Source organism: Lathyrus oleraceus, chromosome 7, assembly GCF_024323335.1.
Source record: "Lathyrus oleraceus cultivar Zhongwan6 chromosome 7, CAAS_Psat_ZW6_1.0, whole genome shotgun sequence".
Taxonomy (NCBI): domain Eukaryota; kingdom Viridiplantae; phylum Streptophyta; class Magnoliopsida; order Fabales; family Fabaceae; genus Lathyrus; species Lathyrus oleraceus.
The window spans coordinates 131,871,382-131,897,458 of record NC_066585.1 but is presented as its reverse complement, the minus strand read 5'-3'; the positions used below and the strand labels follow the sequence as shown (position 1 = coordinate 131,897,458).

The 26,077-nt window shown below is 31.2% G+C and overlaps 1 protein-coding gene across 1 annotated transcript; it reads right to left on the bottom strand.

Annotated features, from left to right (window-relative positions):
• Window positions 1-10,194: 10,194 nt before the first annotated feature.
• LOC127107454 (protein MAIN-LIKE 1) lies at window positions 10,195-11,866 on the bottom strand. The gene is made up of 3 exons (XM_051044741.1): window positions 11,776-11,866; window positions 11,016-11,690; window positions 10,195-10,919 (listed from the first exon to the last, which is right to left on the bottom strand). Exons 2-3 carry the CDS (start codon window positions 11,604-11,606, stop codon window positions 10,257-10,259), a joined length of 1,254 nt encoding a protein of 417 aa, XP_050900698.1. The 5' UTR covers window positions 11,607-11,690; window positions 11,776-11,866; the 3' UTR covers window positions 10,195-10,256.
• Window positions 11,867-26,077: the final 14,211 nt, after the last annotated feature.

Sequence of the window (26,077 nt, the reverse complement as noted above, 5' to 3'; positions counted from 1 at the left end):
TCTACTAATATATCATGTTGTGGTTCTGGAACAAAGAAACCTTCATGGGCCGACATAACCAAAGAATCTTATACAACATGATAAGATATACATTGTTAATTACTAAATCAATTTAAATAACACTTAACACACGCACAACAAATCCAACTTACAATCTTCTCAGTGACTAATCTTGAGGCATATGAAGTGTAGTCTCCATTTGGTCTTTGTCGATACCTCTTCCACTTATCATGTCATGATGGTGGAGATAGGTTGTGATTACAACTCATGGAGTCATCATCTCCTAGTTGTTATATTTTTTCAACAATCCTTTTTTCTCATGTTTCAGGTATCCCCCACGAGATAATCTATGGGGATATTTGTTTGTGCTTTGTTCAGCTGTCTTGCTTCACTTTTAACCTATTTTAAACATAGTAAAAATATTAACTTTCAAGGTTGTATCTATAAAGCATAAGCATAAAATTATCAGATGTAATTAGTACTAACCAGGAACTCCTTAGAACAACGAGACTTGACAAACTTTTTGCAAACCTTCTTGTCAAGAAAATTATATCCACAGAAGCGCGAGATTAGGCTTAGATTTCCTAATGTAGTCACTTGTGAGTCATGACTTAAAGCCTTTCCAACACGTACCAGCATAAGTGATCCACTTTTTTTCAACTTAGGATCATTGGAAAACTCAAACGTCGACTACACAGTTACATCAATAAGTATGTATTAGTAATTATATAAAGTAATATCAAATCGATGAAAATTAAAATTAATACCTTGACATTTGTCCATATGTTATCTTTCACCTTTTATGGTACTTATTTCCAATCATTTATCAATATGTTGACTTTTCTATGTCCAAGGAACACAATATAACTCTTAAAAAGCGAAGTATCAGGACCATCAAGTATCGCATAAACCGCACTAAACTCGATCGAATATTTGACACCCGACTCGTGGACTTTTGCTAATTGTGTCATCATTTTAGCACCTCTTTGTTTTTTTCCGCTAATAGATTGAGAAACATTTGTACAAGTTTCATTTGTATAAGTAGTTTTTTCACTACTAGATGAAGAATAAGTTATCTATCAAGACATGAAACAATCAACAATAATGGCATCATCAAGACAATGGCATTAACAACAACAAATACATAAACAAATCATCAACAACAATGGCATCATCAACACAATGACATTAACAACAAAAAATACATAAACAACAATGGCATCACCAACACAATGGCATCATCAAAATAATGACAGCATCAACAACAAATTCATCATCAACGACAATGTCATCAACAACACAATGGCATCATCAACAACAACGACATCATCAACACAAGGCATCATCAACATAATGGCATATTAACAACAATGACATCATCAATAAAAATGGCATCATCAACACAACGACATTAATAACAACAAATACATAAATAATAATGGCACCATCAATACACTGGCATTATTAAAAAATGACATCATCAACAACAAATACATCATCAACAACAGTGGCATCATCAACAAAATGGAATCAATAACAATGACATATCAACAACAAAAGCATCATCAACAAAAATGGCATCATCACCACAATGGAATCATCAACTACAATGGCATCATCAACATAATAGCATCAACAAAATAAACACAAACACAATGGAAAATGAAGTTTACTAAAGATAAAACCATGCATGGGAAAAACATTTACGTACTGGAAACGTGATGAATAAGTAAAAAAATTGTCAGAATCTTTTCTTCCTCCTCGAAGGTACGCAAGCCTAGAACGACGAAGTTGGTGTTGTCATCCTCCTCGGCGGTATGTGAGCCTATAACAACGAAGTTGGATGAAGTTGTTGCTTGAAAATGGCATTGTTTCGTTATGGTTGAAAATGATGTTGTTTCGTTAGGGTTGAAAATGGTGTTGTTTCGTCAGGGTTGAAAATGACGTTGTTTTGCCAGGGTTGGAAATAAACAAATGCAACTGAAGAGACAAGTTAGCTAGTTGTGTTTCCTTTAAGTGAATAAGTCATTTCATCACGGTTGTTTAAAACAACTGTTGTGATATATGACTAACTTAATATAAATTTATTAAAAAAAAGTGTTAGATTTTAAGCATTTAAAATTTAAAAAAAAATTGAAAAATATATCACAACAGTTAGTTTAAAAAATCATGATGATATATGTTTTACGTTAATATAATTATATAAAAAAACATCGGGTTTTAAGTATTTAAAAATAAAATAAAAATGAAAAATATATCACAACGGTTAGTGTAAACAACCGCAATGATATCACTTTCTTTTTTTATCTAAAAATATATAAAAATAAAAGGCGCAACTAAGATAATGAAAAAATCACGAATTTGTTGGCGCTGAGAATCAAACCCAGGAAATGTATAAGATATCACCACAGTTGTTCTAAACAACCGTAATAATAATTTTACAATTTTTAGTTAAAAAATAAAACAATTTATTGACGCCTGAATTTAGAGATATCACCATGGTGCTTCAAATGGCCGTGGTGACGTTGGCGTTGTTGTATATAATTTTTGTAGTAGTGCCTTTTTTCTTTTTTAGGGTTTTCCATAAAATATCTCAAGGAACTCTATCATACGCCTCTTCTAACTGAATAAAAATTAAGTGCAAGTCTTGTTGGTCAATCTGATCTTATGTCATCACACTTCGTAGTAGATAGATTGCTTCTAAGTGACTTGAGTCTCTTTTTCTAGTCTCCGTTCAATCACTTGTTCAAATAACTTCATGTTATGAATCATAATTTTAATCCCCATATAATTTGCACAATTTTGTATATCCATTTTGTACTTATAGGTTGGAACTAAAGTATTTCTTCTCCATTCATCCAATATTTTATTTGACCTCATAATTTTTTTAAAGATCTTGATGATTCACACAATGCTTATATGTCCAAGAATTTTTCACACTTCAATAGGTATGTTGTTTGGCCTAACTACATTACTGCTACTCATCATTTTCAATGCTTCGTTTACCTCTTGTTTCTGAATCTAATGGTAGTAATTATAATTTCGATCCTTTTCTCTTATGTCGAGCTTGTTAGAATCCAGCGAAATATTATAAACTTCATTAAATAAATTTTAGAAATACGTCTTCTATCTATCCTTTATACTTTTTTTTTATTTTGAACCAAAATTTTACCTCTTTCATCTTTAACACACTTCACTTTATTCAAATCTCTTGTCCTGGTTTATCTCCCCTTATCAAGCCTATATGTAGATTTTTCTCCATCCTTGGTTCTTAAAGACAATAATCTGTCAAAAGCTTGAGTTCTTGCTTCACTCAATTCTTTTTTGGTCTCGTTCTTAGCTTTCTTATATTTTTTCTAAGTTTCAGAATTTTTACACTTAAACCATTCTTTGGAGCAATCCTTTTTTACTCTAAATTTACTCTTAACACTTTTATTCCATCACCACAATTCTTTATCCCTAGGTTCAGGCCATCTTGATTCTCCCAACGTCTCTTTATCCATTTTTCTAATCTCTTAAATCATTTTATTCCACGTATCATTTGCAGTTTCTTGTGGTTGTCCAAACCTTTCCTCCAAGATCTTGTGTTAGAAACTTCTTTGATTTTCACCCTTCAAATGTCATCATTTGATCTATATTGTTACCATGTGACTTCTTCTCTTTGTTCACCTCTTGATTCTTACATCAATAATCAATATTCTATATTGAATATTTAAGCTCTCTCCCGAAATAACTTTACGGTTCAAGCAAATCTTTTTATATGACTTCCTAATACCAAAGCTTATCTAAGAATATGCCACTCACTCTTAATTTTAAAATTGAAAAATTAAAATTATTTTTTAAAAATAGATGATCTAAAAGTGCATGTAATTATATTTTATTCTTATATAACTTTATTTCGTGGGACACAAAAAGTTTGTATAACTACATTTTTCTATAGTCACCCATATTTTTATTTTTGTTCATTATCAATATGTACAAAATAGGTGAAAAGATAATGCCCGCATAGGATTTATATAGAGTGGCATCAAGATCGTCTTTGAGGGTGTACAAAGTGTGTTATAGCACATGGCCATAATTTTCTCAAGATTAAATTATAGGTAAATAGGGTCTCATAAAATATTTGTCGGATTAAATCGTGATTAAGTAAGATTTTATCTGTTTTTTCATGGTTAAATTGTAGCTAACATACACGGGACCTCCAAAAACATGAGACGGCTTTGAGTGCTACCATTTTGTAGGGATGAATTAAGACAAATTCTAATTCTATCATGGTATTACGAGTCTATTGATTCGGTCCATCCACCATTTATATATTGCGCACCAAGCCCAAAAAATGTTGGGCACAAGGGAATGTATTGGAAAAATCAAGTCTCACATATCGATAATTAGGACCGCCCATCGTTGATATTCATGCACCACACCCATTAGTGTTGAGCGTGAGGGGGTGTATTGGAAAAATCTTAAATTCCACATTGGTTAAAGATAATGCCCACAAATAATTTATATAAAGTGACACTCCTCTCTCTACAAATTGATTTTGTATAAATGAGTTAGACAAATTCTAATTCTATATGAAAGAATCTCATTGTAGATGCTTTAAATTATTTAAGTTTTTAATCAGTGAAATGTTAGTTAAAATTAAGACGACGAAACTTGTTTTTTTTTACATTTGAAGAATTTAGAATTAATTGGAAATGTACAAAATTGATTTGGAGTGTATCTTTGATTTTTCAATAATAAAATTTGATTTGGAGTCAATTAATTTTGTAAAATCAATTTTGATTAAAAATTAATTGAAAATAAAATAATTTATATTTAAAAATAATTATGCTAAGAAGAGAAGAGAGGAGACGTAAGACAAACACAAATTTTTGTTTCTTTGAAGATTCAAACATAAACTCAACTTTGTAACTTTTAAATTAAAAAACATTTTTTATTAAAATTTAATGTTCATATATTTCTGTAAATGAAACGAAACACAAATAATTTATAATATTTATTATGGCAAAAAACAAACATCCTGGAAGGCGAAGAAGAGAAGAGAGGAGACGTAAGACAAAAAAAAGTTGGAAGAAATGTAATGAAGCATTAGTGTCGTGGTGGGGCCCATGATGGGAGATAGAATAAATAGAGTTGAATGACGTGGGGTCCACTCCATTGTGATGAATAAAGAGTGTCAGAAAGTTTGCCATTTTAAGGTAAACACTGTCTGCATCAACCATTATAGCACGTGGACCTTTTTCAATTTTAAACAACTCACTACTGCCCTCATAGAATCATTATCACTTCTCTTATACAACTTAATAACTTTTTAAATGTCATTTTTTAATTTTTACAAATATCAAAAAAATTAATAATTTTTTTTATTTTTTAAGTAATTATTCTCCTCTTATCTATACTATTTTTAACTATTTATTTTATTTTTTATTTTTCTTTAATAATTATTTTGAGGTTAATTTGGTTATTTTTCAATTCATGATATTTTGTGGATGACCTTTTCTATAACACAACATTTGATGTGGATGATGGTCTGTGTAAATATGGTAACTGCCTAAATGCCTATTTTGACATTTCTACTTCAAAGCAGTGCGCTTGCAATCAACAAACAACAACTATGTCAAAATTTTAATTATTTTAAACATATAACTGGATATTTCAATTTATTTTTTCTTAAATCAATTTCATTAGCTATATTAAGTTAACAATATTGATAAATTGTGTTTTAAGAACACAAGTTAGAAAATTCAAATATAAATAATATAATATTTTAATTCTTAAAAAATCAAATGTATAATTTAAAAAATATATATATTTAATTCTTTAATATATGTTTTAGGAGAATAAATTAACATTAAATTTATGTGAATATGTTAATATGGTTTATAGGTTATGGTACATTAATGTTTAATAAATAAATTGTTTTCAAACGTGATATTTTAAAGTTGCATTGGTACAAAGAACTCTTTCCATAATTCAAAAAAAAAGTTTATACAGTATATTACTAGTATTAGTATTATAGTGTGTGTATGATATTTTTTTATAAAAAAGTCAAACAAAAATGTATATACATTAAATCATCAAAATAAAAATATTATTAAATATGTCATTATATCAATTAAGTAAGTGATAAGGATAACATACTAAATTCATAGTTTAGTCTAATAAAGTTTAATATAGACTCATTTATTTTTCAAAACTAATTATTCCTTTTTCCCTCACATCAGCAGTCACTTTTCTTTTTACTTATGTTATTGTTTGGGCTTTTATTCTTTTTGGTCTTAGGAATATTGGAAACTTTTATTCCATACACATACCCATCATTTATTTTCATACACTACATTATTTTATTTTATTTTACTATCTCATATAAATAATATTTATTAAAATTTTAAAAATTAAAAAGATTGATTATTGAAACTTTTATACAAGACCTTTTGGTAAATAAAATAAAAATAAAAATTGTTAAAAAATTAACTACCAAAACTCTTTTTCAAAAAATTTTGATATAAAAAAAAGTTAATTTAAAAATCGATTACTGGAACTCTTTTGTAAAGTCTTCCGTTACACAACATAAAAGTTAAAAATATTTAAAAATGAATATCGAAACTCTTTTGTAAAATCTATGCAAAATAAAGTTAAAAAATATAAAATTATCGGATTTTTTTTGCAAAATCTTCCGATATATAAAATAAAAATTAAAAAATATTTTAAAAAACTAATTACCGAAACTCTTTTCTAAAATCTTCCGATATACAAATAAAAATTAAAAAATATTTTAAAAATAACTATCGATTTTTTTTCAAAATCTTCCAATATACAAATTAAAAGTTAAAAAATATTTAAAAATTTATTACCATAACTCTTTTGTAAAGTCTTCCGCTACATAAAATAAAAGTTAATATTAAAAACTAACTAACATAACTTTCTTGTAAAATCTTCAAATATACAAAATAAAAGTAAAAAAATGTTAAAAAATTAATTATCGAAACTCTTTTACAAAATCTTCCATAACACAAAATAAAAGGTAAAAGATGTTTTTTTTAAATGATAAATAGTTAAAAATATATAGGACAAAATTGGTAATTTTTTTATAAAATATAAGAGTATAGGAGCGGTATGAGTTAAAATTTTCTGAACATTATCGTTGTGAAAATTTTACCTTGTACCCCTACGATTAATCCCATACCCCTACAAAAATTTAAAAATTCTCATTTTACCCTTAATTGGTTTTAACCAATTTACCATTTCATTTTTACCATTCAGTTGAAAATTCCAAAAATTACACTTTCACACCCCTCGCACCGGAACACTTGCAAAAAGACTTCCGGTATGTATTTTTCCAAACCGGAAGACTTTTGGGAAGACTTCCGGAACACAAAAAAAAACAAACCGGAACACTTAAGGAAAGAGTTCCGGTTCACATAAAAAAATTTCAAAAAAATTTGCATACCGGAACTCTTTGGAGAAGAGTTCCGGTTTGCTTTTTTTGTGTACCGGAAGTCTTTCTTTAAGTCTTCCGGTACGTGTTTTTTTTTTTTTTTTTTTTTTTTTTTTTTTTACAGAAATGGAAAATCTTCCCAAAATATGTGTAGATACTACTGATGCGTTTATGACGACGGAAAGATTTGGTACACGAGAAGAGGTTATCAGATGGATTAAAGAGGTTGGAATCGACAATAAAGTAACTGTTATTATCAGTCGTTCAGATACTGAAACGGGGAAGAGAGGGAGAAGTAACAAAATAATATTTGGCTGTGATAAAGGTGGGAAACACAAGATTAGTGATAGTGGTACCCAAAGTGCGTCCAAGAAATGTGGATGTCCATTTAAAATCAGGTCGACTCCGGCGAAAGATGGATCTGGTTGGAAGATTGATGTAAAATGTGGGTTACATAATCATGGTTTACCTGATAGATTAGAAGGTCATTCGTTTATTGGTAGGTTGACCACAGATGAGAAGCAACATGTCGCTGATTTGGCAAAGAGACATGTAGCACCTAGAAACATTTTGCTTTCCTTGCAAGACAAGTTTCCTGAGAATGTCACTCGTATTACGCAAGTATACAAGCATAAGAGTGTGATAGAAAAAGAGATAAGAGGTCCAAGGAGTGAGATACAACATCTGTTTAAGCTTATTGAGGATGCAGGATATGTGTATTGGAGTAGAAAAAAGGATGACTCGGAAGTGGTGAGAGAGATATTTTGGGCACATCCTGATTCAGTGAAGTTGTTGAATATATTTCCGATTGTGTTAGTTATGGATAGCACCTACAAGACAAACAAATATAGACAACCTTTGTTTGAAATTGTTGGCATGACATCGACTGAGTTGACTTTTGCTGTTGGATTTGCATATATGGAGTCTGAGCAAACAGAGAATTTTTGCTGGGTATTGGAGAAATTAAAAGAGTTGTTTGTGAAGAAAGACATGTGTCCACAAGTGATTTTGACAGATAGAGATCTTGCTTTGATGAAAGCAATTGAAGTTGTGTTTCCCAACTCGATTAATTTGCTATGTAGATTTCACATTAACAAAAACGTTGGTGCCAAATGCAAACAACATGTGGTGAATGACCTGCAAAAGACGATAGACACATTATGGATGGAAGTTGTCTGGGCTAGTGATGAGGTTGAGTATGGTCAGCGGTTGCATCAACTTGAGCAAGCATGTGTTGATTATAGTGGATTTATTAATTATGTGAAAGACACATGGTTGACTCCACATAGGCATAGATTTGTTGGAGCATGGATTAATCGAGTCCTACATTTGGGTAACACAACGACTAATCGGTACGTCTTATATTTCGATTAATCGAGTCCTACATTTGGATTTATTAATTATGGGAAGCCATGAATAACAACTTGAGGTTACAACTTGGAAACATTAGAGCTTCATTTCAAAAGAGTTTTTACGAAGTTGAGAACGCGCACGTAAGTCCCTTTTATGGTTATTTGCGTGGTTCCGTATCTCGAGCTGCTTTGAGACGTATTGCTGAAGAGTTATTGAGAGTTGATTATGTTGGAACTAACAGGCAAATATGTGGTTGTACTCTTAGAACATCTTATGGGTTACCTTGTGCTTGTGAGTTAGGAAGATACAGAGTAGGTGGTATACCGATACCCATTGATGCTGTTCATGTTCATTGGAGGAAACTAACTATGGAAGTTGAGTTAGAGAAAGGTGAAGATGATGGATCAGAGGTGGATATGACAGCTGCAATGGATGAGTTGTGGAGACGATTTAGGTCATTAGATGTTGTTGGGAAAAGGGCATTAAGGAGTAGGGTATGTGAACTAGCATACCCAACAATGACAACATTGTGTCCACCACCTGAGAAAATAAAAACCAAAGGAGGAGTGAAGAAGAAAGGGAAAAAACCAGCAGATTATGATGTTTATAGGGACCCTTCGTATCATGAGTATGTTGATAAGGCATCTCAATCTTCACAAAGGCAATCTCAACCATCACAGACTTCGAAGAAGATCAAATTATCAAAGAAGCAACCACAATTCATTGTTCAATTTCCTAATCATATTAGGTCATACATTGAAGATGTAGTTAATGTTGAATCAGATGGTAATTGTGGATTTAGAGTCATTGCATCATTGCATGGATATGGTGAGGATGGTTGGTCAATGGTTCGCAGAGAGTTGGGGTTGGAATTAATAGACAAGGATAGGTCAACTTTGTATGACAAGTTATTTTCTAATCGGTTGTCAGCTGTGAGAGAATCTTTGATGATAGAATCGTTTGGTTCACAGCCACCTGAAAAATGGATGAGTCTACCAGATATGGGTTACTTGATAGCCAATTGTTATAATGTTGTACTTGTCTGTTTAGGCAATCCGTGCATCACTTTCTTTCCGATGACAAGTTCACATTCACCAAATGTCTCTATTTATTGCATTGGTTTTGTTAACCAGAATCATTGGGTTCAGGTATGTATTTTTATGTCTAAATATTTTAATTATTCCAGTTAATATTTTATGTTATATGACTTAATCTTTTAATTATTTTACTTTATCAGGTTAACATGAAAGAGGGGTTTCCATTGCCACCGGTCACATTAGATTGGAAGAAATTTCGTTCTCATATAGCAACTACTTGGATGCTAGGATTTGCAGGACGTATGCAACATTGGCAATTACTTACACCTGTATTAGCATGATTATGTAATCAAAACATAAATATGTAATCAAAACATGAAATCTATATTATTATGTCTATTATATTCAAAGCTTAATACATATAATCAATGTGAACGAGAAATATGCAAAGCTTCAAATAAATCAGAAAACTGTGGATCTTCCTCTTCAGCATTAACCTGTCTCAGATAGCGACGAATCAATGTAGATACACGAGCCCAATCAGGATCAGATGGCCCGGCGTCATATACAGGAACGGGTACCTCTCTAGGAGCGTCACGATGGGGAGGGACCAACCGTGGATGGGAAACACGATAATACCACTCCAGATAACCGTCTACTACCTCAGATGGAGTGGTGGCCACGGAAGATGAACCGATCACATCGACAACACTCTGATGGTAACTGATCCAATCAACATCAATATCCGTCGCCATCATACAATCCAGAGGTGGGGATGGAACATACTGTCTATACCCGAACTGACGTAAACATCTATCAGGCAAGTATGGAACAACTGTTTCACCCCACTTCAAACAGCCCCTGTAAAGACATATCTCATCAAATACACGCCATGCTCTATGATCCTCAAATGGTCGCCAGATGACGTCGGTAGGTGTCAGCTCGTCCAAAATAGGTCGTAAATCATCGACCTTCAGGACTCCCTGTCTATATGACCATCTCATCGCTCGGGGAAGACCACAGTTTCCAGCAGGATTCCAATTCTCCCCTCTTTTTCCAACAGTTGGAAAATACTCGTGAATCCAACACTGTTACAAAATAAAAACATAATAAATAAAACAAATTAAGTTACAATATTTTATAAAATGAATCCAACACTTAATTAACAAAATTAAATTATATACCTGTAGGAGAGTAGGATATCCACCTAGCTGTTTGCAACTGTACATGGACGCATCTCCAAGATATCGGTAGAGGGTAACTAGTGCAGCTGCTCCCCAACTATATCCTGAACATCCATCCAAGTCCCTAAACAGGAGGAGGTATCGTGCCTCTACAAGTGTAAAGGTCTTATCAGCAAATATGGTGGAACCCACCAACATCAATAGATATGCTCTAGTCGCATATGCCCAGCTGGAAGCAGCCCTATGATGTACGAATATATCATATAACCACTCCAACTTGTAATACGACCCCCTGCAGCTCCGAACATGTGACTGTGCCTGACTCTGTGACACTCCTAGGTAGTCCACAGCAAGTTCAACAGCTAGCTCTTCAGTCACATCCTGAGGACTCCAAAAGATACCCCTAATGGGCAAGTGAAGTAGACATGCGACATCATCTAAAGTAATGCTCATTTCACCAAACGGCATGTGAAATGAAGATGTCTCTAGATGCCATCTTTCCACAAATGCAGAGACAAGATTTGTGTCTATCTTGTTCAGACTCGTTCTCTGCAGTGAAGCTAAACCGGATCTAGATACCCAACTCTCCATCTGTGGTGGAAGAGCCAATGGAACCCTAGAATTCAACTTCAGTCCATGTCCGGCAACCTTCAACTCTTTCTTTGGTCCTCTTTCCTAAAAACAATTAAAACACATATTAGAAAACAAATTATAAAATATTCAACTATTATTCATTTTCAAATATAGTCCGTTTACTTACCTCACCGAACCATATATGTCGAGCAACATGATGCTCGTACTTCACCAAAAGCGATGTATCGTACGGCCCTCCTGGATATCCAGTCGGCTCAGCTGCAACTGCAGATGAAGATGCACCCCGATCTAACGTGCGGACTGGAATCCGGCCATCTGCACCTCTTCTTCGAACCACTGCAAAAATAATGTAAAAAAAAATAATTAAAAAAAAAAAAAAAAAAAAAAAAAAAATTACGTACCGGAACACTTCAAAGAAGAGTTCCGGTACACATCATCCAAACCGGAAGACTTGAAGAAAGTGTTCTGGTATATAAGTATACAAACCGGAAGACTTTCTAGAAGACTTCCGGTTCAGTGTCCAAAAAAACAACAAACCGGAACACTTAAGAGAAGTGTTCCGGTATACAATTTTCAAACCGGAAGACTTACTCTTAAGTGTTCCGGTATACAATGCAAAAACGCCAAAAAATTTTCTTCTCCGGAAGTCTTCAACGAAAATGGTAAAAAAAATTTGAAACGGAAAATATACCCTATTTATATGAGGGTATTTTGGTCAAAAAAATTTAAATGTAGGGGTATGGGTACAATTGTAGGGGTATAGGGTAAAATTTTCTATCTTTGTATAAGTAAAGTTTTAAAATCCTTCAAATCTCATATGGGTCAAAATTGAAATTAAGCCCGATTCATTTATTTTCTTTTTTTAACAAATAAATTGTGGGTCTCACTTTAAGAGTGAACCCACCTTACTTACGAATCTCTTCGTCACGACTTAAATACGTTGCTCCATCGTGTACATCTTCTTTTTTCAACTAATCATCCATGTCACGTATCTTATATCCAATGATACTACGCCACAATGTGTTTTGACCAAGAATGAAACTTAGGATTTTTATCAAGATAAATTGCACTTTAGCTATCACAAAAAACACAAATTTTTCTTACTCAACACCCGATTCTTATACGAATTTTTTCATCCACAAAAATTCTTTAGATGCTTTAGTTGATGCAATATTCTCAGTTTCAATGTATATAAGCAACACACTCTTGTAACACTAATTTCCAAGACATTAATTCTTCTACAAAAGTTATCATGTAACTAGGTTTTTTAGAATTAATATCACTAGCCATATTTACATTCATGTATCCCTATAACACAAGTTCATTTGTCCTTAAAACATAAGCACGCTCTAGAATTACCTCAGAGATATATGGAATCCACATCACTACATGTCAATGATCTTTACCAGGATTAGAGAGAAAATAATTAACAATACTAACGACATAAACTTTTAATTGTGGATGGATAAGGAACATTGTTCATAATTAAATTTGAAATGACAAGCAAGTTAAGTACTCACAAGTTTTTAATTTTTCATAGTGAACCTCTCCGACACCTTCTCAATATAATTGTGTTGAGACAACCACAATTTATCATTCTTTTGTCCCGAGAAATTTTTATGTCAAGGATTTGTGCAAGACTAAAGTCCTTTATTGCAAAGGACTTCATTAAATATTTCTTTAACCTTTGAATTTTCTTAGACTCATGACCAACAATTAACATGTCATCAACATATAACAAGAGAATAATAAAATTAACATTAGAGAATTTCTTCACAAACACACAATGATCATCAGTAATTTTATCATAATTGTTTCCTTTCATAAAAGAATTAAACTTTTTTTACAATTGTCGTGGAGCTTGCTTGCGACCATACAAACTTCTCTTCAATCTACCAACAAGTTTTTCTTTACCATTGACTTTGAAGCCCTCGGGTTACTCCAAATAGATCTCTTCCTCCAAATAATCATGAAGGAATGCACTTTTCATGTTAAGATGTTTAACCTCTAAATTCAAGCTAATTGTTAATTCAAACACAACTCGAATAAAAGTCATCTTCACCATAGGTGACAAAATTTATTCAAAGTCAATACCCTTTAACTGATTAAAACCTGTAATAACCAATCTTGCTTTCTTTGTTTGGATTTATTCTCTTTAGACTTTATCTTGTATTTTTTTTCTTGAGTATTCTTCTTACCTTAGGAAATTCACCAACTCAAATGTGTGATTCTCATGCAAGGAATTTATCTCTTCTTGCATAGACTTCAACAATTTGTCATTATCAATTGAAATTGTCTCTTGGTAGTACTCTGGATCTCCATTATCAGAGATCATCGCCTACTCATGTGGAGGATATCTCCGACAAACTTGACGTTTTATAGTAGATCTTCTTAATTCAGGTTCAACTGGTTCCTCGGATGGAATATCTTCAACAAGTTCATCATGATAAGATTCGTAATCATTAGTTACGTTCTCAACATCTACTTGTATATCTCCCTTATTGAGAAATTTTCTAATATAAAATTTAGGAACAACATCTATGTGGCTTCTAGCATCAAATTTTGACTTTTCGACTTTATCAAAATTTTCAATAGTTTGGTCTCCAAGAAATATCATATCACAACTTTTGATTATTTTCTTGTCAACAAATCTATAACCAAACTCTTCATTATCATAACCTACAAACACATATTATTTAGATCTTTTATCAAGCTTGAACATCTCATTTGTTGATATATGAACAAAAACCCTTCAGCTAAACACTCTCAAGTAACCATAATAGACATCTTTTCATGTCCATACTTTGTTTGGAACATCACCATCAAGTGAAACATAATAAGAATATTGATCAAATTCACTACATATGTCAATGTTTCCCTCCAAAAGGCTTTTGATAACTTTTCATGGAGAGCATACACCTGATTTTGTCATTAATTGTATGATTCATTCTCTCTACAACTCCATTATGTTGAAGAGTCTTCAAAATAATCTTCTAAAATTTGATTCCTTCCTTTTTCTCTTTCAACACTTACGTGAAAGTGCTTGAAAACATCCAGTACCTAGTCACTATATTTCAAAACAAAAGTTTGCATGTTTCTATAATGTTCGTCAATGAAAGTATATAAAATATTATGAGTCATCTAAAGATTTACCATCCATCATGCAAATAGTAGTTTGAACTAAATCTAGAATATTTGACCTCTTATGAGGAATATTATTCTAAAAAGAAACTCTATTTTGTTTACCAGAAAAACAATTAGTGCAGGTTTTTATAGGAGTGTTTATTACCGAAAGAAAAAATTTATTTATAATAATGTTGAGTCCTTTATCACTCAAGTGACCAAAGCATGTATGCCATAAATCATTAGATGCATCCTCAAATCCATTCACTTCCTCCTTACATAGCTTTACAAATATTCTGTAAAGAGTTGTAGGAGTTTGCTCTTTTGATATCACTAGTGACTTTTTTGCGATCTTACATAAGTCACCACTATCAAAGTAAGTGTGATAATCTTCAATATCCAACACTTAGACTGAAATCAAGTTGAGACGAATATCAAGAACATGTCTCGTATCTTTAGTGAAAGCTTGTATCCAACACCAGTTTTCAACTCAAACATCTCATACACCAACAATTTCACAAACCCCCTTATTTCTCATTATTATCGTTCCAAAAACACCAACAGTATAAGATAAGAATAAATCCCTCGTAAGATTAACATGGTACGAGGTACTTGAATTAATAATCCAAGTTGAATTTTGGCATGTAAGATTTACATAATTATAATCATAGATAATGTAGACATCACCCTTATGTGCAATTGTTGTTGTGTCTTTATCATTTTTCTTCTCTTTGTCTTCATTTCTTTTCCTTAAATATTTTTTTTGAGAAACCTACAATTTATTGTAGAATATAATTACTTTTATAGTTCTTGACTTGCCACTTTTCCACAATTGTAGCATATAATTACTTTTATAGTTCTTAACTTGCTTCTTGATTTTCTGTAATTCTCAGATTTGTCAACTTATGAAAAATTCTAGTTTTGCTTCTCCCTTGTGACTATGTAACTAGAGCTTCAGATTGATTTGAAGTAATAGACAAACCATACTATTTTCTTCTAAGTTCTTCATTGAGCATGATATATTTAACTACTGACCTTACAAGTTTTCATTTGGAGTTGAATTAGTAAGTGTCACAAGAAGAACTTCTCAATTATCTGACAAGGAACTAAGAAATAATAAGGCTTGCAGCTGATCATCCAAATGAATATCAATGGTTGTCAGTTGATTCACAGTATTATGAAACACACTCATATATTTTGTCATTGAGTCATTATCCTTGTATTTCATATTAACCAACTTTTGTATCAAATATGATTTATTTTTGCACATTCTTTCACTCATTCAATTCTTTTAATTTATTTCACATTTTATGTGCATCAGTTTCATATTCAACATGTGGATATATACTAAAGTCCAATCACTTCTGAATGATTATAGAAATTGTCTTTTGATTCATCTTTTTCTATTTGACATTAGACTTATCGATCCGTTTATCTTTTCTCTCACAATAAAATAATACAAATCTTTGATGTATAACCTATTTTATGAGAATATTCAAAAATATATAATTAATAGAGTTGAATTTAATCACATTGAACTCTTAATTTTTTTCTTCTTTTAAAATGAAAAAAAAACAAAAAAAAAAACAAATTTTGAATAGAAATTTATTTAGAAACAACCAAAAAGAATTCTAAACATCATTATTGAGATTGTGAGTTCAAACAATCAAAATATAAATAATAATAATAATAATAATTCATGACCATATCACTAATCACTACTAAGAAAAACTAAAATTCCTTAAAAATATTTAGAGAGTGCAAATGTGAATTCTCTCTAAATAAAAATTAGAGAAAGATTTTATGTTTAGGGTCACTAATTTGCGCAGTTGATTTTAATGTTTCTAGTAGTGGATTGTTCCTTCCTTAATCATGTACTCCTTAAAAGTGAAATTGTGTATGAATCTTCAAATAGAACAAATACAAGCTAATATAATTGAGTGTAAGCTTTCACGCACTTGTCTAACCTTAATATTCTTTATAGTTGTTCAAACTAATAAGAAAAATGTTGTAAGAAGTAGTTTGATTTTTGTTTGTCCATTAACAAGTGTGAAAACAAGAATAAAATTGTTAAGGGTACTTATGTTATTCTTTTATAAAAATTCAACCACCTCACATGGGAAAATCAGAATTCGAAAAGCGACTGCATGTTGTCCCCACTTGACTCAGTTCCATTATTATTATGTTAATGTTAACAGATCACTGCCCCTACAAATTAAAATGATTAAACTTTAGTACTAAACTTGTATTTGGTTTCCATAGTTAGAAGATTTATTTTGGATATAATTCCTGCAGCTCAATACTCACAAATTAGTACTTTGATTTTATAATTATGTTTCTTAATCACGGATGTGAAATGCGAGGGATTCAACCAATTTTGCAACTATTGCACTCTTGAATTTTAATTATCAGTAATTATATAGATTAATCTCTCAATTTGATGAGGACTATAATATACGGTAAACGTTCTCATTTTAAATTGATGCATGTTTAAGGTTGAGTTTGAGGTTCCGACTTCTGATCAAGAAGAATGATCATTTTTCATCTCATCCAACTCATATCATTCAAATACTCTTGATTATCTGCATTCACATAATTAAGAATGCTAACTTTTCAATCAAGATTACATAATTTGATAAAATATATAAACTTTTATTTAATAACTTAAAATTCAAATGCTCGATGTATCGGGTGGTGTTGAGGCCATTTTGCAGAGTGTTAACAGGGTGTTGACCAAGCGACACATAGATGGTTCTTTGACTATGTTCACTATAGATTTCTCGAATGCTTTTAACATAGTAAATCGATCAGCCATATTGCGTGAGGTGGAGAAAAGATGTCCATCTATATCTTTATGGATTGAGTTTCTTTATGCCCAAGCAGCAAGGTTGTACCTTAGGGATGGACATATTATGTCAGCAATTAGAGTGCAACAAGGTGACTCGTTAGGGTCGCTCCTTTTGCCCATGTGTTACACACATTCATTCATCAGGTTAGAGACAATTCTAAACTTTTTATTCATGTCTGATATCTTGATGATGGAACTATTATATGAGATTCATAGGAGGTGACTAAAGTCATTGACATCATTCGGGAGACAGGTCCAGGATTAGGTCTTGAATTGAATATTCGTAAGACTGTGATCTTTAATTTGACTTTCATGTGATGGTAGTAAATTTCATGAGGATTCGTTCTCGTCGGATATTTGAAGGTCAGAATGAAGTAAACTTTTGTGGCATATAGGACCCAAATTTGGGTGTTACAGGATCATATATGGAGAGACAGTGGTGTATAAGGTATGGACCCGGATTTCAACAAAGTTTTGAATGGTCTTAGTGTTGCAATTCTAGATTTTGACCTAGTAGTTTTACTAGCAACAACATTGTCCCTCCTAAAGCACCACATGTTTTGGCGAGTGACCATTTTAGTAAAACTGTTAAGGACGTGGATGTAAAGTTTGATATGGCCACAAGACAGAAAGCAATTTTTGGTTGTTTCCAAGCCACACATGCTCATGACTTTCTCCTTCCTATTCATATGGATGGGTTAGGCCAACATATGTCATTAGTGGAATACCATACTCTCCTGAGATATCCCTTATGATTCCTTTATTTTCTATTGATGAGGTTTGTCATGTTTGTCGTAAGGTGTGTTTGGATACATTTAGAGAACATGTGATTCATTGTACAAACCTTTCAAGCTTCAAATGATGACATGACCTTGTTAGGGATGTCATGTTTGATATATTTTGGCGGGTCGGAGTATCTATAAGAAAGAGACGCTTGTGAATTTTTTTATTGACCCACATGATGGGGAGATCCACACTTAGGTTAGCAAATGTTCTAGTGTACGGGTGGATAAGGAGGAAACATGTTTGTGTGGACTTGACTTGAGTTTCTCCACTGGTGTGAGTGAAGACTGGTGGTTTTACTGTGGTACAGACAGCTCTCAAAGTTGCTTCAAGTAAAGTGGTCAAACATGAGAAAACGTGTTTCAACAATCAACATGTTTTCATACCATTTGTCTTTAACACTTTTGATTTTCTGGCACCAAAAAAAATTGGTATTTTATAGAGAGTTTGAATACTTATGAATAGCAATGTCATATCTTCTAGACCTATAAATATAATTTTTAAGAGGATTATTTTTATCATTCAAAAAAAAAAATAACGACACATGTTTGTCTTTTATTTCTATATAAATTTTATTATATTAAGAAAACAATTATAGGCTAAAACCCTTCGATTTGGGACAAATCAAATCGACCTAAAATCTGTGTGGGGTCTAAGATTTGATAGAAAGAAAAAATGGATCATGGAAATGAAAAAGTGTTTGGAAAAATTTGAATTTAAACTGTTAGTGGGGGCTCATATCATATGATGTCATCTTCAGAAGGCAAGTACTAGAGTTGAGTGAGATGATAAATCATATGAAGTGGGACAATCATTTTGGGAGTAGTTTAAGGTTAAAGTGTTAAACAAATTTGTTCAATTTCAAGGGATGAAATTAACATTAGAAAATACTGAATGACACAAACAATGAATGTTGAATTGTCTATATCAACCAGTATGTGACAAACATAGTGAGCTGGTATAACAAAACTAAAACATGGACAATTTATGTCCCTATAATTTTTACCCCATGCATCCATAATATGACTGAAATGGTTCTAGTTTTCTCATGAGATGGTTGAAAACTATGATGAGGTGGCAACATTATTGTGAAGGCATGATGATGGAGAATGGAGGCTCATTACATGGCACATGCATGCGATAAATGAATGTCACTCTCTGATTCCCCGTAATTGGGAACAAACTAAGGGTTCAAAACCCCATACATAAAGAATTTGGTTTGCAACAAGGAAAAAGAGTCACAATAATGCATCATAAAAGCATCATGGTCCTAACTCTACTGCTACTGCTACAAACATACTGGGCCTATGAATTTATACAACTGGTCACATTTTGACCTTGTGTTGGAATATTCTTTTATTATTATCTTATTTTTATATAACTTGTTTTTTATATTTTTACACGTATTGGAATTTATAGTAGTAGTATTAAGTATTCACGTATTTTATTTTATCTTTATAAATCGTGTTTGACATTTTCACACGTATTTTTTAATTATTGTTGTATGAAAAAAATTACAAAAGATTTTATAAAATTATTCATAGTATAAAAAAGATAAATTTAAAGAATTGATGGAATAGAGTATATTAAGAAAATATATAATAATTCATTAATATTATAAAATAATTTATAATTTAATATAATTATATTCAAAGTGATTTATACTAAAACAAAATGGGAGCAATGTTAAGGAGAGACTCAGCTAAGTGAAAGCTTATGAAGTTTTTATCAATTTTTTCAATACTAAAAATTTGTTTAAATAGTCTTTTAATCATGGTAAGTTGTCGAACTTTTGATTTTTTTTTTCATATCTTTTTTTTAGAAATTAATAACAATCTCGTGCATATACACTGGATACGTTTTTTGATTGGATATAATTTTGGACGCGCATTTGTTTGTAGAATGTCATAAAAATATAAAATTGAAAAAAAAAACTTAATAATAATAATAAATTTAAATTAAAATAGTAATAAATATAAAATACAAAATATTACAAACAATGTTATGAATAATATGATTAAAAATAAAATCTATTGAGATCTGCCTTAGATAAATTAATCTTTTAGTTTTTTTACAAATAAGGCAATTATTTTATAAGAGAGAATAAAAAAATTTAAAATATATACTTAATATTTTTTAATAATCATTTTCACATGTTTAGATAAAAATGACTGATAAATTTTCATTATTCAATATTTGGATCAATAGTTACATTTATTCCATTTCATATAATTTCTACTATACGAGAAAACAAAATTTATTAAAATTGTATTGACTCACTACATATTTGATAAGTAATTTTATTTTTTTCCGTTTCATATAATTTCTACGATATGAGAAAACAAAATTTATTAAAATTTTATTGACTCGCTACATATTTGAATGAGTTATTTTATTTTCTCCGTATTATATTATTTTGTACGGCATAATTGTACACACGTTATTTTATAAAAACATTTGTAGACATATTTTAAAAAATTGTAAAATATGCTTAATTAATTTATAAGTGTCGCATTTTTTTTAATTTGAATTACAAATACAATTTTTTTAAAATATAAAAATATTTCGATAAACCATATCTTTTTTCCCGCATATAAATATTATGTTTTATCAATAATATGTTTTTACCTATATAAAAAAAAATAACATTTTAAAATATAAAAAAATCCTCTTAAAACAAAAATAATTATTGATTAAAATAAAATAGATATTTTATCATACTGATTAGTAAAAAAATTATAATTGTAACATATCAATAAGATTAATAATTATATTAATAATCTATTTATAAATAAACTACTACTTAAACTTTTAAATCATTTTGATCTCCTGCTTCACATATTCTGAAACTACTACTTAAAATTTTAGAGTAAATTATTTTAATCTCTTACTTGTCATATCCAACTTTACGTGCAATCATAAAAACTGATCTTCTGGTATAAAAGATAAATTGATTAGAAATTCTAATTGAGTGATGATATTAATCTGCGAAAAAGATGATTAAGCGAACTGTTTCATTAAACTATAAAAGATTTAGAAAAGATGACTACTGTGGAGCTTAACTAACCTCCTAGATTGCAGAAACTATTTCCTAGATGTTCGTCCAAAACAGATGAGCATGATATTAGGCCCTTTAACACTCATCAAACTTCAAGTTATAGGGATATATTAGATATTTGAAATGACATTTAATGCATATATAAATATGGATGAGATTAATTATTATGCATTGTCAGTGTAAAAAGTTTTACATTATCAATATATCACAATCATCTGTTTGTATTACTTTTTAAATGGTTAAAATAAAAGTCAATTATTTTAAATAAATCAATGATTGTGATTAATTGACAATGTAAAAATTCTTTACACTGTCAGTGTATATCAATTAAATTCAATATGGATATAAAATAATAATTCTGATAAATTTCCTATTTATAAGTTAAAATTAATTTAGTATGTCAATTTCATTTTTTTAAAATCTCATTCAACTTCTTTGTGAATGCCCATAATTTATAATAATATTTTTGCATCTGAAAATCCATACACTTTTATTGAATAAACTCGCATTTTTAAAAGAATATCTACAAAATTTTAATGGCTTTTTTCCGACAATAATTAATATATATATATATATATATATATATATATATATATATATATATATATATATATATATATATATATATATATATATATATATATATATATATATATATATATATATATATATATATATATATATATATATATATATATGAATCCTCAAAACTAAATAAGTAGCAATTCCAAAGTCAGTTAACCTCGAAACTAAATAAGTAGCGATTTCATTATGTCAGAATCTAGTAGACTTTATGAATCAACGGTGCTAGACTTTACTCAAATGTTGTTCTCCTCTTTCATTGGTTCTATCTTTTCTTTAACCTGTGAATATATCTTCCTTTTCCTTTTATTCACCATGATAAACTCATTTTTCAAATATATTATTTGTCACACATGCTTAATCTAAACATTGAAACCTACATTTAAGAGATATGGTGTAAAATTTATATTGAATTTATAATGATAAATGACTTTACCTTCTAACATCGAACCTTTGACCTTTAAAAATAAAAGATAGAATACATATTTGCATTCATTAGAATTTTAACGATTTTCCGTATGTTGCAATCACCTGAGAGAAGTTAACTTATCGACATACATGATAATGGATATCAACGAATTCCCGTCTACTGCAATCATAACATTCTTTCCGTATAAAAGTTTGGATTCAATCTGCAGTGTTGATATCGACGAATCATTTATGTATCAAATTTGACTTTAAAAGTTACCATATATATCAAACTACATGCACACATTTCCAAACATCACCATTGGGAGGAGGTATGTCATAGTTACATCGTCACTCGTGGACTTGCTCTTTCTTGTATTTGTATGTTGTTTCATGTTTATTGAGATCATGTAGTTCTCCATACATGAAAGGACGACAATTATTTATGAATACACCAATAATACAGATATGTATTATTCTTAGCCTTGTATACAAAATTATGAATGTAGAATGATGTGAAAACATCACCAAGAAATATTTGCTACTAATATGAGCCATATTTGTGGCCAAGAGAATTGTGACATGACCATTGTCAGACCCTCAAATTTACCCTACCTCAACATCACCTTCTTAAGCCCTAATTCATGAGCATACATGCCATACATGTCATCTCATATGCATCTATACTTAATGATCCTCAATAATCCACAAACCAAGGCACGGGGCTCATCTGTGAAGCCTCAAGACCCTCTGGTCATGTTAGGGTGTGCCCAAGCCACCTTAATCCTGATTTATACCCTCAAGCATCCAACAAAGTTTGGAGGATCACTCAAGTCATCTCACTCACTCTCCAAACCCAATTTGGATGGTGAGTCCCCTTTGAAGATGCATCAAGATTCATCTGGTCACCCAAGGATCCTAACCATAGGTCTTGACCCTTATTTGGCTTTCATAAGTCATGATTCACCATGGATCTTGACCATGTCATTGAGGACCCCTAAAAATCCAAAGTTTTTTCATGCCTCAAACCTTTGAAACATCTCAATATGACCCTTGCGTCACCAAACCCTAATTTCCCTGACTATGGTTCCTGATGAAACTTGTGGTACAAGAAAACCTAATTTCACCATCCTTTGATCATTGGTCTTGCTTCATTTTGATCATCCAATCACCCCACCACTCATTCAACATCAATTCATGTCAATTATGACCATAATTCATCATTCAAACACTTATCTAATTCATGTTACAAGTACTTGATTTGGTCATGGTTTTTGAACTTTCAAGGCATCTGATTCACCAATGAATTTGACCTAATATCACTCCATAAATTTCCAAGACTCATTTCCCATCATGATATGATCATATGAGCTTAAAACATCCACCATTGTGCTTTGAAAATCAAGAATTCACAAAATCACATTTTTAGGTCATGTTGGTTGGTCACATTTTTGCAAGAATGACCTATGGAAAGTTCCAAAGACCGTAACTTTCTCATTTCACAAGATTTTAAAGATCTTATTCGATCCAAATGTCCTAAATAAGTTCCTCTTCAACTTTGTTTCAAGGTCCAAGACCTAATTCATTGAGCAAAGACCTCAATTTTTGCATTGGCCAAGCTGGTCCAACATGCCTACTATGCCCTAAAACATGACCAAGACCACTACTTTACCACATTGCCATTTACAAACCATAATTCTTTTTGACCTGGTTCTTTTTTCATTTAATCAAGGACATGGCTAGGTACATTTGGCACAAGTTTTGGACAAAATGTATGAGCCAAATTTATTTGGCCTTGGTTCAAAGTTGTTGACTTGCCATAATACACCAACCAGACCACAACCAGTCAGATTTGGCATTTTAATTTACCAAGCTCCCAAACCATTATAATCTAATTCCTTTTGATCTCTAACATGTTACACAACATTGCAAGTCCCAAATGAAAGTCAACTTGGATGCCAAAAACTCACAAATTGCAAAACCTGATCCCATGTACAAATTCTAAAATTTCCCAATTTGGTTAAAAGATAAATCCATAGTAGGTCATCTTTTGCCTTTGTCTGTTCCTAATCAATGTTAAGGACTAAAACCAACTGATCTGGAGTGCAAGCAAGGTCAGATTGTTCCATGTGTCTCCAAGTTCATCCACTTTCATTTTATGAAGAAACCTCACTCATTATTTCACCTATCCATCTTAACACCTTCCATATAAATAGGGGAAGGTTTCCCCTTTATTTTCCAAGCTTCCCTAGCCAAAAACACTTTACTGCAAATTGATTCAAACATCCAAAAATAGAGATACATTTTCTAAGTTCTGAAGTTTTTCAACTTGAACTAAGTACCCAGAATCCATCCTTGAACTTCACTCAAACATTCCCAAGTCCTAACTCATCTTCCCTGCACCTCACCTAAGTTGTGCCAAGTCATCAGAACTCCACCCTGAGATTGATTCCGATCAAGTATTTCCACTCACTCTCATCATCAAAATGAGTTGCCATTCGATTCGAAATTCATCACTGATCATTAACCCCAAACTTTGAGCTTTGATTAACCAATATTCACCATTTAAATTTAAACTAGGTCAAAGTTTTTCATTTGGTTTGTGCATAAATACTCCATATTCAGAGCCAATCAATGGCTCATGAGTGTGGAGGTTGATTCATTATTGTGTTTTCAAGATATTTCCATGCTTAAATCTGGTTAAAAACACTTATTTTTTAGTTTAGATTTTTGAAGTTCCAAGGTTAAAGACCACTCTGAGTCATTACCTCGCGCATATTTTGAATTCAAACATTTTTGTTGTCATGTCCTGATTGGTTGTTTCGCGCGCGCTTGCATTTTTATGTGTTGTTTTATTATTTTATATCATCAACGTGATCCTTTGACACAAGTGAGCGCTTGGCCCAGTGAAATCCATGACCCCAAGGTCAGGGGTTTAACCCCCAACGTGTGCATCTATATTTTTTTTTCTTCACTTTCATTTTATTTATTTTTAGCCCTGTTTTTATTCTAACTTTATTTTATTTTTTTACACCACTTATTTTATTTATTCTGAAAATATTTTCAACATGAACCCTTATTATTTTTGCCTCTAGTATTTATTCATGCCTTGTTTCATGTCATTTGGACATTTTTCCATGGAATTATAAGGTCTTGAATCTTATGGCTAATGAAGTCTATATTTGTCATGATGTTGCATTGTTTAGGGTCGCTTGAACCTTCCAAGTATCAAACCTACTAATGGATGATCAAGTGTTCATCCATGGTACTTTGAAGCATGGATATGTTTCCCTTGCATCAACCAATTTGGGTCATTTGACTTGTAGATGAATTCTTGCTTATACATATACTAACTTGTTTATTTCATCTGATACATGTCATTTATTTTGGTTTATACTAACTCACTAACTCTTATGTTAACTTGTCCATATTGTACACTAACCCTTACTATCTTGTTCATATTATACTTTGATCTTATAACTTGCTTAACCTAGTCACTTAATCAAACATTATCTTTCAACTTTGAGCTTGGTATAGTCATCCTTTTGTCAATTTATTGATAGATGGACTTGGGGTTGCATAACTTTTGTAACACCCCTTTTTCTACCCAACATACTTAACATATAATCAGAGTAAATAAGCACGTATATAAACAAAAGGGCGTCA

What these genes read in the sequence shown, in the direction of transcription:
- LOC127107454 (XM_051044741.1), bottom strand. Translation starts at nt 11,606, where the DNA reads ATGGAGAGTTGGGTATCTAGATCCGGTTTAGCTTCACTGCAGAGAACG. An exon ending in GATATCCTACTCTCCTACAG is followed by an intron (nt 10,920 to 11,015) that starts GTATATAATTTA and finishes ATTTTGTAACAG; the next exon opens with TGTTGGATTCACGAGTATTT.